This window comes from Larimichthys crocea, chromosome VIII (assembly GCF_000972845.2).
Source record: "Larimichthys crocea isolate SSNF chromosome VIII, L_crocea_2.0, whole genome shotgun sequence".
Lineage (NCBI taxonomy): Eukaryota > Metazoa > Chordata > Actinopteri > Sciaenidae > Larimichthys > Larimichthys crocea.
In genome coordinates, this window is record NC_040018.1 from 27,184,419 (window position 1) to 27,202,327 (window position 17,909).

Consider the following 17,909-nt stretch of genomic DNA (forward strand, 5'->3'; position numbering starts at 1 on the left):
TAAACCTACTGACTCTATGTAAACTTACTGACTCTACGTAAACCTACTGACTCTACGTAAACCTACTAACTCTACGTAAACCCCCTGACTCTACGTAAACCCCCTGACTCTACGTAAACCTACTGACTCTACGTACACCTACTAACTCTACGTAAACCCCCTGACTCTACGTAAACCCACTGACTCTATGTAAACCCCTTGACTCTACGTAAACCCACTGACTCTATGTAAACCTACTGACTCTACGTGAACCTACTGACTCTACATAAACCCCTGACTCTACGTAAACCCACTGACTCTATGTAAACCTACTGACTCTACGTGAACCTACAGACTCTACATGAACCTACTGACTCTATGTAAACCTACAGATTCTACTTAACAGAGATTACATTAAAGTCCGTCGACTTCAGTCTCATGAAAGCTGACTTCTTGATAAAAATATGACCAAACGTATAAAAACAGCATCAGAAGTTTCACTAACTGAGCTGATTTTGAGGAAAATTCAGCCAATCACAAAGGGGCAGTTTGTGTTTTCCACCAGCAGGTGTCAGAGTTCACACAGACTGTGTGCGGCTCAACACTGAGCTGCACCTGAACGTAACGCGATGAGTTTTTCAACAGTGTTTGTGTCCAGAGGGACACTGGGAACAATAGTTTTCACAGGAAGCAGATTCAGGACAGAAGTCATACATCACACACACACACACACACACACACACACACACACACAAATTCTAACACAGATTCAACACACACACGGAGGGTGTGGACGGTAAAACTGCAGTATTGTCACATTTCCTGCTGGACAGGAAACTAAAGAAGGACAGGAAAACACACACAATTTAACAGACACACACACACACACACACAGACACACATACACAATTTAACAGACACATATACACAAACTGTAACACACACACCACAGATTTAATCTTTTTTCTTTCTTGTCGTTCACTCTCCTCCCCCTCACGTCTCTCTCTCTTTGTCTCTTTTCTTCTTCTCTCCGTCTCCAATCACATTTCTTCATGCTCACGCTGCAACACTTTTCTGTGTGTGTGACAGTAATCTGATTACAGCTGCAGGTCGCCAGCGGCAACACCTTTTGTCCTGCGATCTGAGGCTCCTATCCAGGAGTGTGTCTGTGTGTGTGTGTGTGTGTGTGTGTGTCTGTGTGTGTGTGTGTGTGTGTGTGTGTGGGGGGGGGGATAAATATAAACACACAAACATTAAATCATATCTCTGAGCAGCATCTGTTCAATCTGATGAATTTCACATCACTGATCATGTCAATTAACACACTGCATAAGACACACACAAAGACGGACATGGACCTTGATTCTCTTCGAATGATCCATTTTCATCACCTTTCTTCTTCCCACAAATAAAACGTCAACGTGTTTTATAAACCAAGACCCACCAAGATCCACCACGACCCACCACGATTCACCAAGATCCACCAAGACCCACCATGAGACCCACCACAATCCACCACGACCCACTACGACTCACCAAGATCGACCACGATCTACCACGGCTCACCAAGATCCACCCCGACCCACCAAGATCTACCTCGACCCACCACGATCCACCAAGACATACCAAGATACACCACGACTCACCAAGACCCACCAAGATCCACCACGACCCACCACGATCCACCTCGACCCACCATGACGCACCACGATCCACCAAGATCCACCACGACCCACCAAGATCCACCTCGACCCACCATGACGCACCACGATCCACCAAGATCTACCACAACTCACCAAGACCCACCAAGATCCACCACGACCCACCACGACCCACCAAGATCCACAAGACCCACCACGATCCACCACAACCTACCACGACCCACCAAGACCATCCACCGCGCCTCACCACGATCCACCACAACCTACCACGACCCACCAAGATCCACCACGATCCACCACAACTCACCACGATTCACCACGACCCACCAGGACCATCCACGACCCACCACGGCCCACCAAGATCCACCACGACCCACCAAGATCTACCATGACCCACCACGATCCACCAAGACCTACCACGAGACCCACCATGATCCACCACAAGACCTACCATGACCCACAAAGATCCACCACAACCCACCAAGACCCACCATGATTCACCACAATCCATCACGACCCACCAAGACTCACCACGACCCACCACGATCCACCAAGACCCACCAAGACCATCCATGAGCCACCACGATCCACCAGCCTCTTTTGATACGTTTATTAAAATCACAGTAAAAAAGTAAAGCTCTGTTTATTTCAGCTTCATGTCACTCACAGTGTTTCCTGGCAAGTAACGCGAGGTGAACATTTGCTCTGCGTTTGTGTGAACACACCATCAGTGTAGATGCCTTCATTGTTTCAAAGAGATAAACTGTCAGTTAATGAATGGAGATGAAGCGTCTTTGTGTTTCCTGTCAGCTCTGACTGAAAGGACAGGAAGCGCTCTTGTCTGTGTGTGATTGACACATTAGCCGTTAATCCCCTGTTAATCCTCGGTGTTAGCAGCAGGCTCTGATTAGCCCCGCCTGCTGATCGTTAATTAATCAAATCCCTTGTTACAGCCCGACTACGGGGAGCAGACAGCTGTTGACATGACGACTGTTACTGCGGATGCCGCCTCCCACTGGGCCTTGGTGACGAAGATTTACGGAGTGTGTGTTGGATCAAAAGTTTATGAACAGTTATCAACATTTAAATGATTAATTTAGTAATTAATACAAAGATTCTTCATTCTTTTGTTAGAAAAAGCAAGACAATTACCTATTATAATTGCTGACTTTATATTTTATCTAATTCCATAGAATGTTGTTATTTTTAGTTCAATATTTAATATTAACACACTCTGTTTGATGTACACGACATTATTGAGCCATGATTTAAAGATTTCAGCTGAAAATTTGACAGAAAAATTTCATCTTCAGGTTGTTTTAGTTCCAGTTTCTTCTTTAAAGTGCAACATGTCATGTTTTAATGTTTAACGTTTGAGTTGTGAAAAATTTATGAAGCGGAAGATTGATGCTGCTGAATATTTCAACACGTGTGTGTGTGTGTGTGTTTTATTTGTGTGTTACCTGACTGGAGCTCCTCGGCTCTGAGCTGGTTTCAGCAGAACAGTCACAGTGGAGTCTGTCTGATTCAGAGGAGACTCCTGATCGTATGCTGGCATCAGAGGGGCTGAAGATGATGACGACGTGTTAGTGTTACATCAGATTCACGAAGACAAAACCAAAAAAACACAAGCATGTTGTGATCTCTGTCCTCTAGAACAAAGCATGTTGTCATCTCTGTCCTCTAGGACAAAGCATGTTGTGATCTCTGTCCTCGAGGACAAAACGTGATGTGATCTCTGTTTCTGTCCTCTAGGACAAAGCGAGTTGTGATCTCTGTCCTCTGGGACAAAGCGTGTTGCATGGGCGGACTGGGACAAAAAAATCGACCCTGACATTTTGGACCAGAGTAGACATCTCTTATTTTGAAGGACAACCTGAAATCTTGGTGGTGAACTGGGTGATGACTGGAGGCCCGAAGCCTTTGACGGTGGAGGCTCTTATTGTGAAGGAGTAGGTTGAGCCTGGGTAGAGACCGGTGAAAACGTGGCTCGTCTCATTGGCTGGTTTGAACACCTTGCCACTCTGATTGGACAGGTCGAACTCTGTGTCGAAGGAGCTCAGAGCTTTGTATGAGATCTGTAAAGGAGAGAAGGACATTAATGCCTCACAGGGGAGGGCAGTTGTGGGTAACTGAGTCTTTACTAACTAACTAAACTAAAGTTGTAGTGTTTTCTGTTTACAAACCAACATGAACAAACTTCAGCTTGATTTCAGAGTCGCCATTGACACGTTCAGTCTTTACCTCATACTGTCGGATGAGGCCGTACGTCTGCAGTGGTTCTCTCCAGCTCAGACTGATCTGCTGCTCGTAACTGCTGCCCAGGATTGAATCGACTGGAACGGCTCCGGGAACTGATACACAAATAAAAATATTAAAAACATCAACAACGTAACAGCTGAAGTCCGCTCTGAACGTGTCCGTGACTCGTACCGTCCTCGTCCGTCAGCACCAGCAGCTCCTCGCTCTCTTTGCGTCCCTCTGGGTTACTCAGGACAAGTCTCAGGCTGACGTTGGTGAATGGTGGAAGGTTACGCACAGTGTGCTGAGGCAGCTGAGCGTCGTACACCTCCTCCTCCTTCACCGGCTCCCTGCAGGAGACACAGGAGGAGGCACATTTACCTGTCTGTCCATCCCTAAGTCTACCTGTCGACTCCTGCCCATGTTTACGTGTCGACCCTTCCCCTTGTTACCTGTCGATTCCTGCCCTTGTTTACCTGTTGACCCCTCCATGTGCTTACCTGCTGGGGGCCCCTGCAGGTCTGTAGTGGTACTGTATGGTCAGGTTGTAGCTGTGGCAGCGGGTCACGTTGTATCCGAATGGTTCCCATCGTACTGTCACCTGTTTGGACTGAATGTCGACGACCTCGAGACGTCGTGGGCCATGCATCGGATCTGACAGGAAACAGGAAATAACAGGTCTGTACAGATGATCACATGGGGCTTATATCATCTGTGCTTTTATTATAAAGGGTCTTCGGAGATTTCACCTCACCTGAATCTCACCTGCATTTTATCTGGTGTGAGATCATTGAACATGTGACCTGTGAACGTGATGACTTCATGTTTGTGTCACCTCTGAAGTTAAAATAAGCTCCCTAAATATTTAAACTGATAACAGTCTGAAGCTCGGTGAAGACCTGATAAAGATCCTGCCAGCCGCTCTGTGTTCGGGTCAGCCAATCAGCAGGTGGTCTGAGCTGAACAGGTAACTCACATGAAGACTGAAGTGCTGCCTCCTCACATCACTGTTTTGTCAACATAAGTCTCCATCAGTTAACTCAGCTACACGTGATACACGACACAGGCCAATGGTACCAGACTGCAGAGCCGGGTTCGGGTACAGACCGTCCAGCCGAGGTAACCCTCCACAGACCTGCAACTCAGAATCAGTCTGTCTATCAGTCTGCGGGGACGGGTCACGGAGACTACGTCCAGGTTTTAGACAGTCTGTGGGGACGTCTCAGAGACTACGTCCAGGTTTTAGACAGTCTGCGAGGACGTCTACAGAGACTACGTCCAGGTTTTAGACAGTCTGCGAGGATGTCTACAGAGACTACGTCCAGGTTTTAGACAGTCTGCGAGGACGTCTACAGAGACTACATCGAGAAGCTTCAACTGAACACAGAGACAGAGATTAAAGGAAGATGCCAACTGAGTGCACTAAGACACACACACACACATACACACACAGTCTTTGTAGTGGCCAATCTAAGTGCTATATTTCAAGATGACAGACAGCAATCCACTCAGAGAGAGAATGATAGGTGGAGGCAGGAAAATGTGTGTGTGTGTGTGTGTGTGTGTGTGTGTGTGTGTGTGTTTTCAGCTGTTTTTCTGCAGCCAATGAACAATAACCTCTCCTGTTCTTTGTTGTCTTTCATCTGTGTGTGTGTGTGTGTGTGTGTGTGTGTGTGTGTGTGTGTGGTCAACTGTGGCTGTATGGCAAAACTTCCTGTAATCGAGCACACACACACACACACACACACACACACATCTACAGGCTGAGATATTGCCACGGCAACAATGGGGGTCGGGGGTCAAGGGGAGGGGGACGAGGGGATTGAGGTGGATCCTATTACCCATAATCCCAGAGGGGAGAGTGAACGCTATCACATAAAATCCCACCATTCCACGCTGAACGTGTGTGTGTGAGTGTGTGTGTGGTCGTCATGGTCATCGTTAAAATAACGGTCTAACATTAAAGTAACGTTGGTCTAACATTGAAGTAACGTTGGTCTAACATTAAAATGTTGGTCTAACACTGAAATAACGTTGGTCTAACATTGAAGTAACGCTGGGTAAGTGTTGATGGTTGATGTCAGGTGGTGTGGTGTCAGGTAGATTGATGGTATTTATTGTGAAAATCAGGAAGATGGCGTGCTGAGCGATGGAGGAGGTTTGATCATTACATGAAATAAACATTGTTGAAGTGATCGCAGCTTCAGAATGAAGGAAACAGCTGAGTGCTTTAGTTTCTACACTCAGCCTCTCGCTGTGTTTCACACTCCATTCATCACAGGTTCACTTTCGCCTCATTAGCTTCACTTCAGCCATGACTAATGCTTTTATTCTGAAAGGATCACACACATCCACCTCACACAGCCGAAACCTTCAGCCCGGCAGCAGAACCCAACAGAACCTGCGGAACTGAGACTACGTCCAGGTTTTAGACAGTCTGCGGGGACGTCACAGAGACTACGTCCAGGTTTTAGACAGTCTGCAGGGACGTCTCGGAGACTACGTCCAGGTTTTAGACAGTCTGCGGGGACGGGTCACAGAGACTACGTCCAGGTTTTAGACAGTCTGCGGGGACGTCACGGAGACTACGTCCAGGTTTTAGACAGTCTGAACCTGGTCTTGAGTGGACCCGTCGCTGACTTTCTGTTTCTCTCCGTGACCTTTTAGCGAACACGACGTGGACTGACTCAAACAGATTTACAGCATGGCTTCATTCACCCTGCTGACACACACACACACACACACACACACACACACACACAGCTGGTCTTCTTTCCGTCTCCGTAACGTTCGCTCTCTCTCATTAGCGTCATGTTTCGAGGACTCTCCTCATCACTCGCTCTTCTTCTCGTTTGTTGCAGCTGCTCTCGTTTTCTTCACTCACATGAAAAATCCAGAAATATAAAATCATGAACGACAAACAGAGACTTCATTAATGGACTAACGAACCTCCGCTCATCAACCAGAACCATCCTAACTGAACTGACTCAGCCCAAACCCGGCAAGAAAACCACCTCTATAGGCTGCTGTGCTGCTGGGCCGAGCCTGGTGGAGGCTGCTTGGAGCTGATAAGAGACAGAAACAAAGAAGAGAGCTGAAGGTGACTCGAGAAGGAGGAGGAGGACGAGAGGAGAGGAGAGGAGAGGAGGAGGAGGAGGAGGAGGAGAGAAGGAGGAGGAGGAGGGAGGGAGGAGGAGGAGGGGGAGGAGGGAGGAGGACGACACAGGAGGACGCCGAGAGGAGGAGGAGGAGGAGAGGGAGAGGCGGAGAGAAGGAGGAGGATGAGGAGGAGGAGAGGAGGGGGGAGAGGAGGAGGAGGAGGAGGGAGGAGGACGAGAGAGAGGAGGAGGCGGAGAGGAGAGGAGGAGGAGGAGGGAGGAAAGGAGGAGAGGAGAGGAGAGGAAGAGGAGAGGAGGAAGGAGAGAAGGAGGAGGAGGAGGAGGAGGGAGGAGAGGAGAGGAGGAGAGGAGGAGAGGAGGAGGACGACGGAGGAGAGGCGGAGGAGCAGGAGGAGGAGGAGGAGGAGGAGAGAGGAGAGGAGGAGGAGAGGAGGAGGAGAGAAGGAGGAGGAGGAGGAGGAGGGAGGAGAGGATGAGGGAGGAGGAGGGGAGGAGGATGAGAAGGAGAGAGGAGGAGAGGAAGGAGAGGAGGAGGAGAGGAGGAGGAGGAGGAGGAGGAGGAGGGAGGAGGAGGAGGAGGAAGGAGGAGGAGGAGGAGGAGGGAGGAGAGAGGACGGAGGAGGGAGGCGGGGAGGAGGAGAGAGAGGAGAAGGGGGAAGGAGGAGAGGGAGGAGAGGAGGAGGAGGAGAGGAGAGGAGGAGGGAGGAGGAGGAGGACGAGAGGAGGAGAGGAGGAGGAGGAGGAGAGGAGAGGGAGGAGAGGAGGAGGAGGCGGGAGGAGAGGGGAGGAGGTTTCATTTTAAAATTTCACCCGATTTAACATGAGAGTCAGTGATGATTCATCCACTCTGAACACCAAACCATCAAGTCATTGGACTCACGAGACTACTCCAGGTTGACAGCTGTGGGGACGTCACGGAGACTACGTCCAGGTTTTGGACAGTCTGTGGGGACGTCACGAGACTACGTCAGGACGTTCACAGAGACTACGTCCAGGTTTTTTAGACAGTCTGCAGGGACGTCACGGGCAGGACAGAGACTACGTCCAGGTTTTAGACAGTCTGCAGGGGACGTCACAGACTACGTCCAGGTTTTGAGACAGTCTGCGGGGGACATCACGGAGACTAGTCCGGTTTTAGACAGTCTGGGGGAGCGGGGACGTCACACGAGACACGTTCCAGGTTTGTTTTCGACAGTCTGCGGGGGACGTCACGGAGGACTACGTCCAGGTTTCAGACAGTCTGCGGGGGGGATGTCACAGAGACTACGTCCAGGTTTTAGGCCAGTCTGGGGGACGTCACAGAACTAGTCCAGGTTTTAGACAGTCTGTGGGGACGTCTCAGAGACTACGTCCAGGTTTTAGACAGTCTGTGGGGACGTCACGGAGACTCGTCCAGGTTTTAGACAGTCTGCGGGACGTTATGGAGGACTACGTCCAGTTTTAGACAGTCTGTGGGGACGTCACGGAGACTACGTCCAGACTCACAGGACTACGTCCAGGTTTTAGCCGTCTGCAGGGACATCACGGAGACTACGTCCAGGTTTTAGACAGTCTGCAGGGACATCACGGAGACTACGTCCAGGTTTTAGACAGTCTGCGGGGACGTCACAGAGACTACGTCCAGGTTTCAGACAGTCTGTGGGGACGTCAGGAGACTACATCCAGGTTTCAGACAGTCTGCGGGGACGTCCACAGAGACTACGTCCAGGTTTTAGACCGTCTGCGGGGACGTCACAGAGACTCTCCGGTTTTAGGACAGTCTGCGTGGCGTCATGGAGACTACGTCCAGGTTTTAGACAGTCTACGTGGGACGTCACGGGAGACTACGTCCAGGTTTTAGACAGTCTGCGGGGCGTCACAGAGACTACGTCCAGGTTTTAGAGAAGTCTGCGGGGACGTCATGGGAACTACGTCCAGGTTTTAGACAGTCTGCGGGGGACGTCATGGAGACTCGTCCAGGTTTTCGACAGTCTGTGGGGACGTCACGGGACTACGTCCAGGTTTTAGACAGTCTGCGGGGGGGGACGTCATGGAGACTACGTCCAGGGTTCAGGACAGTCTGCAGGGACGTCACAGGAGACTACGTCCAGGTTTTAGACAGTCTGCGTGGACGTCATGGAGACTACGTCCAGGTTTTTAGACAGTCTGCTGGGGACGTCACGGAGACTACGTCCAGGTTTTTGACAGTCTGCGGGGACGTCACAGAGACTACGTCCAGGTTTTTTAGACAGGTCTGCGGGACGTCATGGAGGACTACGTCCAGGTTTTAGACAGTCTGGGGACGTCACGAGACTACGTCCAGGTTTTAGACAGTCTGCGGGGACGTCATGGAGACTACGTCCAGGTTTCAGGCAGTCTGCAGGGACATCACGGAGACTACGTCCAGGTTTTAGACAGTCTGCGGGGACGTCATGGAGACTGTCCAGGTTTTAGACAGGTGCGGGGACATCACAGAGGACTACGTCCAGGTTTTAGACAGTCTGCGGGGACGTCATGAAGACTACGTCCAGGTTTTAGACAGTCTGCGGGGACGTTATGGAGACTAAATGAAAATGAAGTTGAAGGAATAAAATGTGGTCGAGACGGAGACGCTGGTTTTGGACGAAGCTGCTAAAAAGTGAAGAAACATAAAAATACAGAAAGACGAGCCGAGCGTGAAAATCTGAGGTGAAAAGAGAAACTGGAGTGAAATATTTATCTGAATGCTTCGACTAACAGCACACACACTTTAATGGATGTTAACACACACCGTGTGTGTGTGTGTGTGTGTGTATGAGAATAAAGTAATCGAGTAAACCGCGTACAGCGCAAGCAGGTGAGTTAAACGAGGTCACTGCCTGTCACTCATCGTCAGTCCTGTGATGTCATCTCTGACAGTTAGTGTTAGCATAGCTTCATGTTAGCCTGTAAACGTTCTCTGTGAGTTTGTTTGACGTTTGTTTGACGTTTGTTCTTCAGGCGAGCCTCAGGTCACATGACGAGAATATGAAATGATCACTTCCTGTTTATCTGCCACCACACTGAGTCGCCTCACTGAGCACTAAGTCTTAAAGCATGTATGATGGACACACTGATGTATTATTAAACACACACACACACACACACACACACACACACATTTATCATTTATTGGATGTAAAATGAATAAATAAATAAAAGTGAGCTGAAGACAGACGAGCGACATCATCACACCGAGAGTGTGTCTGTGACAGAAACACACACACTCTGTAACACACTGAGCTCTGCTGCCTGTCAATCACACACACAGACAGACACACACACACACACACACACACACACACACACACACACGCAGGTGCAGTCTCAGAAGGACGGAGCTTACGACGAACAACCAGACAAGAAAAACACACTATGAAGTTTTGTGTGAGCGTTGTGTGAACATTGTGTGGAGGTTGTGTGAATGTTGTGTTGAGGTTGTGTGAACGTTGTGTGGAGGTTGCATGACCATTGTGTGAGCGTTTTGTAAGCATTGTGTGGAGGTTGTGTAATCGTTGTGTGGAGGCTGCGTGATCATTGTGTGAGCATTTTGTAAGCATTGTGTGGAGGTTGTGTAATCGTTGTGTGGAGGTTGTGTGATCATTGTGTGAGCGTTTTGTAAGCATGTGTGGAGGTTGTGTAATCGTTGTGTGGAGGTTGCGTGATCATTGTGTGAGCGTTTTGTAAGCATGTGTGGAGGTTGTGTGAATGTTGTGTAATTGTTGTGTGGAGGTTGTGTGGAGGTTGCGTGAGCATTGTGTGAGCGTTTTGTAAGCATTGTGTGGAGGTTGTGTAATCGTTGTGTGGAGGTTGCGTGATCATTGTGTGAGCGTTTTGTAAGCATGTGTGGAGGTTGTGTGAATGTTGTGTAATTGTTGTGTGGAGGTTGCGTGAGTATTGTGTGAGCGTTTTGTAAGCATTGTGTGGAGGTTGTGTAATCGTTGTGTGGATGTTGTGTGAGAACTCTTTAATTAACTTTAATTAATTATTTTTGTTTCTTTGTTTTGGGTTTTTTTAAAGATTTTTTGAGCTTTATTGTACAGAGACAGCTGAAGAGTGGGTTAGGGTTAGCCTGACTGAGCCTTTGTACACGGATTCTCTACCAACTGAGCTAAACGACTGAGCCTTTGTACACGGATTCTCTACCAACTGAGCTAAACGACACTCCACCTCTCTCTCTCACACACACACACACACACACACACACACACACACGATCGCAGAGGACGTGTGGATTCAAACATGGACAGTCTACCTGTACTGCTCAAAATCGCCCTGCATATTAACATGATGAACTGTGTTATGAATAAATGAACAGGTGTTCTTCATGACTGTGTGACAGGTCTGATCTCATAAATCATTTCATTCATCACAAAACTTTATTATTGGTCCTAGATCAGCGTTGAACCTCAGAGTCATCAGAGGAACGCTGCAGCCAGGTCGTCACACCTGTGTAATTAGTGCACTAATGCTAATCACATGCTGTTTGTTGTTTGTTTGCACCCACAGGACACACACACACACCTGCAGCAGTGTGTGTGTGTAAGTGTGTGTGTGTGTGTGTGTGTGTGTGTGTGTGTGTGTGGAGATGGATGAGGTAAACAGCTAGCATGCTATGCTGATGTTTACAGTGTATCCATTAGGAGCTAATGAGTGCAGCGCTAACGAAGCCTAGCCTGGCTCCCTGTCTTAATGACCTCACTGTTTACCATTAGCCACCTGATGAGCTCAACGCTAACGCTATGCTAATGACTCCACCATTAATCTCTTAATGAGCTCAGTGTAGCCTAGCAGTTAGCTGTTAGCTCACATTTTCATTATGTGACCTAACTCACCTGCACACTTGGTCCTGGCTCTGAGAGGTGGTCCAGGGTTTCCCGTGCCTCCTTCCAGGGGCCTGGTGAGCAGCACGCTGATCTCATACTCTGTGTCCGGGTCCAGGTGTCCAATCTTGTGTGTGGACTTATCCACGGGCGTTGTGTCGATCAACAGGCCTGACACCGTACGGTACTCCACCTAACCCACACAAAAAGTCATCACTGCAACAAGTTCTGACCACAGGAATCTCTCTAAAGAGCCCCTGAACCTCCTCAGGGACTATAAGACCCCCCAACATATCCCAGAAGCTCCTCAGGGACCACAAGAACCTCCCTGCAGACCCCCTGAACCTCCTCAGGGACCACAAGAACCCCCAACATATCCCAAAAGCTACTCGGGGACCACAAGAACCCCCAACATATCCCAGAAGCTCCTCAGGGACCACAAGAACCTCCCTGCAGACCCCCTGAACCACCTCTGGGACCACAAGAACCTCCCCGCAGACCCCCAGAACCTCCTCTGGGACCATAAGAACCTCCCCGCAGACCCCCAGAACCTCCTCTGGGACCACAAGAACCTCCCCACAGACACCAGGTGCTACTCAGGGACCACAAGAACCTCCCACAGACCCCAGAAGCTACTCAGGTAGCACATGAACCCCATGTCAGACCCTTACAACCATTCATAGGTGCATAGTACAGATATGTAGACCCTAAACAAGAACCCAACCTTCTCAAATATCCATCAAGGACCAGCAGAAATCCTTGCAAGTCTCTAGCTTCTAACTTCACTTCTTGTGGTTCCATGTAGTAGTCCACCAAAACCAAAAGGACCAAACAGATCCCTGGACCTCCTGAGCCCCAGTACAGATCAGTAGAACCTCCTCAAAAACCCAATCCAGATACAAACTCTTTATGGATCCCTTAACCCACACAGAACCCTGAAAGACTATCTGTGACCTCATCAGGACATCTCACCCTGGTGAGATGACCAGAACCTGACAGAGACCCACCAGAACCTTCTTCCAATGAAAGTCTTCAGCACTCACCTCTCTCTCAATGATTGGTCCGTCCCCGTTGATGGAGTTGGCGTTGAGTTGGATCCACAGGTAGGTGGCGCCCACAGCTGTCAGCTGAGGGGGGGCGATCGGTACCGGAGGTTCTGAGGGACGAACAGAACCTGGATCAGTTTTATCTCTCTCACACACACGCACACACACACACACACACACTCCCACTAACGAGGGAGAAAGGAGTTAACGAGTTAATTAATATTCGTGACCTTCGGCGAATCATAGCAGACCTGGATTCCATTACCCAGAATCCCCGGTGGTGCTGCTCTACTTCCTCCTGACCCACTTCAACACACACACACACACACACACACACATAGTAAGTAGGATACATGTGTAATGATGCGTGTTTATCATGTAACATGCTCAGGTTAAGACTCACCTCTGTCTGTGTGTGTGTGTGTGTGTGTGTGTGTGTGTGTGTGTGTGTGTGTGTGTGTGTGTGTGTGCGTGTGTGTGCGTGTGATAAAACACACACAGTTTGAGTGACAGTTCAATCAGGGGTTTAACTGCTGGGGATTGTGGGATATTTGTCATGTCATGTGACCAACAAACACGTCCTCTCCTGTCACTGTGTGTGTGCAGAGAGATCAGACAGGACACACACACACACACACACACACACACACACACACAGACTGGGACCGTCTCCTCCTGCTGGACATAATGAACTTTGTACATATTGAATTGTTGTTATTATTATTAGGGCCCGAGCACAGCGAGGCCCTATTGTATTTCGAACGCTGAACGACGTTGAAGAGTAAATCGCATTTTCCACAGCCCATATCCCCCCCAAAACTCACGAAAATTTGCCTACCCCCCCAATGTCAGGCGTAAAATTACGTATTTTGGAGGTCTCACACATGCACGCGCGCATACGCCTCCACAGCGCCACCTAGGTGCGCGTTTTTGCCGGTGCCCCTCACCACGGTTTCGCCCACGTGCACGAAACTCGGTGGGAGTATGTAACATGCCCAGACGCACAAAAAAGTCTCTTGGTGCCCCGGGCGACAGTGAAGCGTACGGCGTCCAATTTTGCTCAGATTTGGCCTTTTCCCGTTTTTGCCTCATTTCCAGGGGTCGCATTTGAACGAACTCCTCCTAGGGATTTCATCCGATGTGCTTGAAACTTGCCGTGTGTGTTCTCAAGGCGTCCACAATGAAAAGTTATCAAAATCACAACTTTTTATCAGAGGGCGTGGCAGTGACGGAGTGTCACACTCGACGCTGCTGACTTTTCCACCAAAAAACAAGACTCCATTCACTTTTTTGCTGATTTTCGGGCACAAGTGTGCGGCTATCATATCCTTTGTCACAGCTGTCTGAAACTTCTTGGGCTTGTTAAGAGCAGTATTATGCACAATCCGGCTGCATAATTAATGAGGGGGCGGGGCAAACGCGCTCTATAGCGCCCCCTTGAATTATTCTTCGGGACAGCCCTGCCACAGTTTTGGACACAGAATTATAAAACTCTTGTGGTTATTAAGACCGATATTATAAAGAACGATATTATGCACATTTCGACGTGCACACATTTCAACGTGCGCATATCTGCGAGGGCCCGACCATCGCTGCTTGCAGCTTTAATTGTTATTGTTATTGTTTAATATTCCTGTATTTTATGTCAAAACATTTATCTGTGCTTTTTGTTGTTACACGCTTTGGCAATGTAAACATGTTTCCAATGCCAATAAAGCTGAATTGAATTGAATTGAGAGAGAGAGAGAGAGAGAGAGAGAGAGAGAGAGAGAGAGAGAGAGAGAGAGAGAGAGAGAGAGAGAGAGAGAGGTGAAGAGAGAGTGGGAGAGAGACAGGTAAAGAGAGAGACAGGTGAAGAGAAAGAGAGACAGGTGAAGAGAGAGAGACAGGTGAAGAGAGAGAGAGAGAGAGAGAGAGACAGGTGAAGAGGAAATCAAGCTGAAAAAGAAAATTCAGCCAATCAGAGGACAGGACTTACGTTTGACTGTGAGGTCAGCGTAGGAGGACACACCCACGCCTCGCTCTGATTGGGCGATGCAGCGATAGCGCCCAGAGTCGCCCTTCGTCGTGTTTTCCATGTCGAAGTTCGCCGTGTAGCGCCGCTTGCTCGTGGCTTTAGTTTCCCTGACAACCGCCTGACGACCACCCATCCCCTGACGACCAGAGAACATCAGAGTAATACACACAGTACACAACAATACACACAGTACACAACAATACACACAGCACACAACAATACACACAGTACACACAGTACACACAGCACACAACAATACACACAGTACACAACAATACACACAGAACACAGTACACAACAATACACACAGTACACAACAATACATACAGTACACACAGTACACAACAATACACACAGTACACAACAATACATACAGTACACAACAATACACACGGTACACACAGTACACACAGTACACAACAATACATACAGTACACAACAATACACACAGTACACACAGTACACAACAATACATACAGTACACACAGTACACAACAATACATACAGCACACACAGTTATTGTCATTGTATTGGCTGTGTATTGATTGTGTATTGGTTGTGTATTGGTTGTGTATTTGATTGTGTATTGATTGTGTATTGATTGTGTATTTGATTGTGTATTGGCTGTATATTGGATGTGTATTGGCTGTGTATTTGATTGTGTATTGGTTGTGTATTTGATTGTGTATTGATTGTGTATTGATTGTGTATTTGATTGTGTATTGATTGTGTATTGGCTGTGTATTGATTGTGTGTTGATTGTGTGTTGGCTGTGTATTGGCTGTGTATTGGATGTGTATTGGCTGTGTATTTGATTGTGTATTGGTTGTGTATTTGATTGTGTATTGATTGTGTATTGATTGTGTACTGGCTGTGTATTTGATTGTGTATTGATTGTGTACTGGCTGTGTATTGGTTGTGTATTGATTTTGTATTGATTGTGTATTGATTGTGTACTGGCTGTGTATTTGATTGTGTATTGATTGTGTACTGGCTGTGTATTGGTTGTGTATTGATTTTGTATTGATTGTGTATTGATTGTGTACTGGCTGTGTATTTGATTGTGTATTGATTGTGTACTGGCTGTGTATTGGTTGTGTATTGATTTTGTATTGGTTGTGTATTGATTGTGTATTGATTGTGTACTGGCTGTGTATTTGATTGTGTATTGATTGTGTACTGGCTGTGTATGGGTTGTGTATTGGTTGTGTATTGATTGTGTACTGTCTGTGTATTGGTTGTGTATTGATGTGTACTGGCTGTGTATTGGTTGTGTATTGATTGTGTACTGGCTGTGTACTGTCTGTGTATTGGTTGTGTATTGATTGTGTATTGGCTGTGTATTGGTTGTGTATTGGCTGTGTATTGATTGTGTATTGATTGTGTACTGGTTGTGTATTGGTTGTGTATTGGTTGTGTATTGATTGTGTATTGGCAGTGTATTGGCTGTGTATTGACTGTGTATTGATCGGTACCTGCAGGTATAGCAGAAGGTTGCTCTGTGGTTGTCCGTTGATGGTGCAGTGAAACGTCGCCGTCTGTCCAGCGTTCACCTCCACGCCTTTGATGTGCAGGAAGTGAGGCGTGCTCACTGAGGACACACACACACACGCACATTGCAGAGGTCAGAGGTCACTGGTCATTGATGTTGTCACAGTAACGACTAAATTTCTCCCACAATGTCAAAAAATCATCTATCCAATCAGTAAATGGACTGTGCGTGTATGTGTGTGTGTGTATGTGTGTGTGTGTGTGTGTGTGTGTGTGTGTGTGTGTGTGAGAGTGTGTGTGCGTGTGTCATATAACAAAGCAACATAGCAACATTAGAAATGCGAATCTTCAGATGGACAGGTAAACAGACAGATGGATCAAAGTCTTCGCTAATTAATTTATATTTTAATGAGCTCCCCTGTGTCCACACACACACACACACACACACACACACACACACACACACTGACCTTGATTCAACGATGCCAACTCAACTTTAACATTGTTACTCAATTAAGCAGCCAAACCTCGTTAACCAATTAGACGCTTGTCCTACAAAGGGGGCGGGGCCTTTCTGTGTGTGTGTGTGTGTGTGCGTGTGTGTGTGTGTACTTACTGCACTGGTGTCCCTGCAGTGTGATGTCCTTGATGGCCAGAACTCCTCTCTGACCGGTGCTGACCGCCTCAAACACGACCTGAAACAGAACAGAACTAGGATCAGGACCAGGTTTAGGACCAGGATTAGGACCAGGATCAGGACCAGGATCAGGATTGGGACCTGAACTTGGTCACCATGCTCTGTGTGTGTGTGTGTGTGTGTGTGTGTGTGTGTATGTGTGTGTGTGTGTGTGTGTGTGTGTGTTTGTGTGTTCCAGTCTTATCGCTACAGAAAGCAGTGGTACACACTTCCTGTTGGTGCCCAGAAACAGGAAGTTCTCCTCCCTCCTTCCATCAGTGTGTCCTTGTCCTCCTGCTCCCTCCTTCCTCTCTCCTGGTGTGTGTGTGTGTGTGTGTGTGTGTGCGTGTTACCTGGTAGTAATTAGGCCAGAACGTAGAAACAGCTAGCTCCACCCCTTTCCAGATGTGGTAGGCGGGGCCAGACGAGTTGAAGACGGGAACTCCCAGAGGACTGTTGTTCTCTGCAGGAGACACACACACCATCAACACCTTAGAGCTCCACACACACACACACACACACACACCTGAGAGCTACACAGTCAGTGTAGTGTAGTACTGTATAGAAGTATTAGTGTGTAGTACTGTGTGATAGTGTGTAGTACTTGTACCTCTGATGTAGACGTTGAGTGTGGCGGGCGTGGCGCCCTCGCCGCCGCCTGCCTGGTAGAACAGAAAGCTGACGCAGTGCGTGTCATTCTCTTTGAGCGGTGGCAGAAGCAGCTGAGCGCGCTGACCGCCATAACGCCCAGACGTGTTCACAAACAGGAAGGACGACCCTGCAGACAGGAAGTCACACCTCATCAGCAAACACAAAATAAAAGTCTAAACCCGTGTGTGTAAGTGTGTGTGTGTCTGTG

At 48.1% G+C, this 17,909-nt stretch overlaps 1 protein-coding gene across 10 annotated transcripts in view; it reads right to left on the reverse strand.

Annotated features, from left to right (window-relative positions):
* LOC104934961 (receptor-type tyrosine-protein phosphatase mu) overlaps positions 1 to 17,909 on the reverse strand; it is an 81,702-nt gene that overhangs the window by 37,033 nt on the left and 26,760 nt on the right. For all 10 annotated transcript variants that reach the window (XM_027281372.1, XM_027281374.1, XM_027281375.1 and 7 more), the window contains exons 3-14: positions 17,661 to 17,828; positions 17,404 to 17,513; positions 16,991 to 17,069; positions 16,359 to 16,474; positions 14,845 to 15,019; positions 12,864 to 12,976; positions 11,833 to 12,013; positions 4,382 to 4,535; positions 4,074 to 4,231; positions 3,885 to 3,994; positions 3,517 to 3,718; positions 3,104 to 3,206 (exon numbers count right to left, since the gene is read on the reverse strand). In XM_027281372.1, coding sequence (XP_027137173.1) covers positions 3,104 to 3,206; positions 3,517 to 3,718; positions 3,885 to 3,994; positions 4,074 to 4,231; positions 4,382 to 4,535; positions 11,833 to 12,013; positions 12,864 to 12,976; positions 14,845 to 15,019; positions 16,359 to 16,474; positions 16,991 to 17,069; positions 17,404 to 17,513; positions 17,661 to 17,828 — 1,669 coding nt within the window. The remainder of the gene's footprint in view (positions 1 to 3,103; positions 3,207 to 3,516; positions 3,719 to 3,884; positions 3,995 to 4,073; positions 4,232 to 4,381; positions 4,536 to 11,832; positions 12,014 to 12,863; positions 12,977 to 14,844; positions 15,020 to 16,358; positions 16,475 to 16,990; positions 17,070 to 17,403; positions 17,514 to 17,660; positions 17,829 to 17,909) is intronic.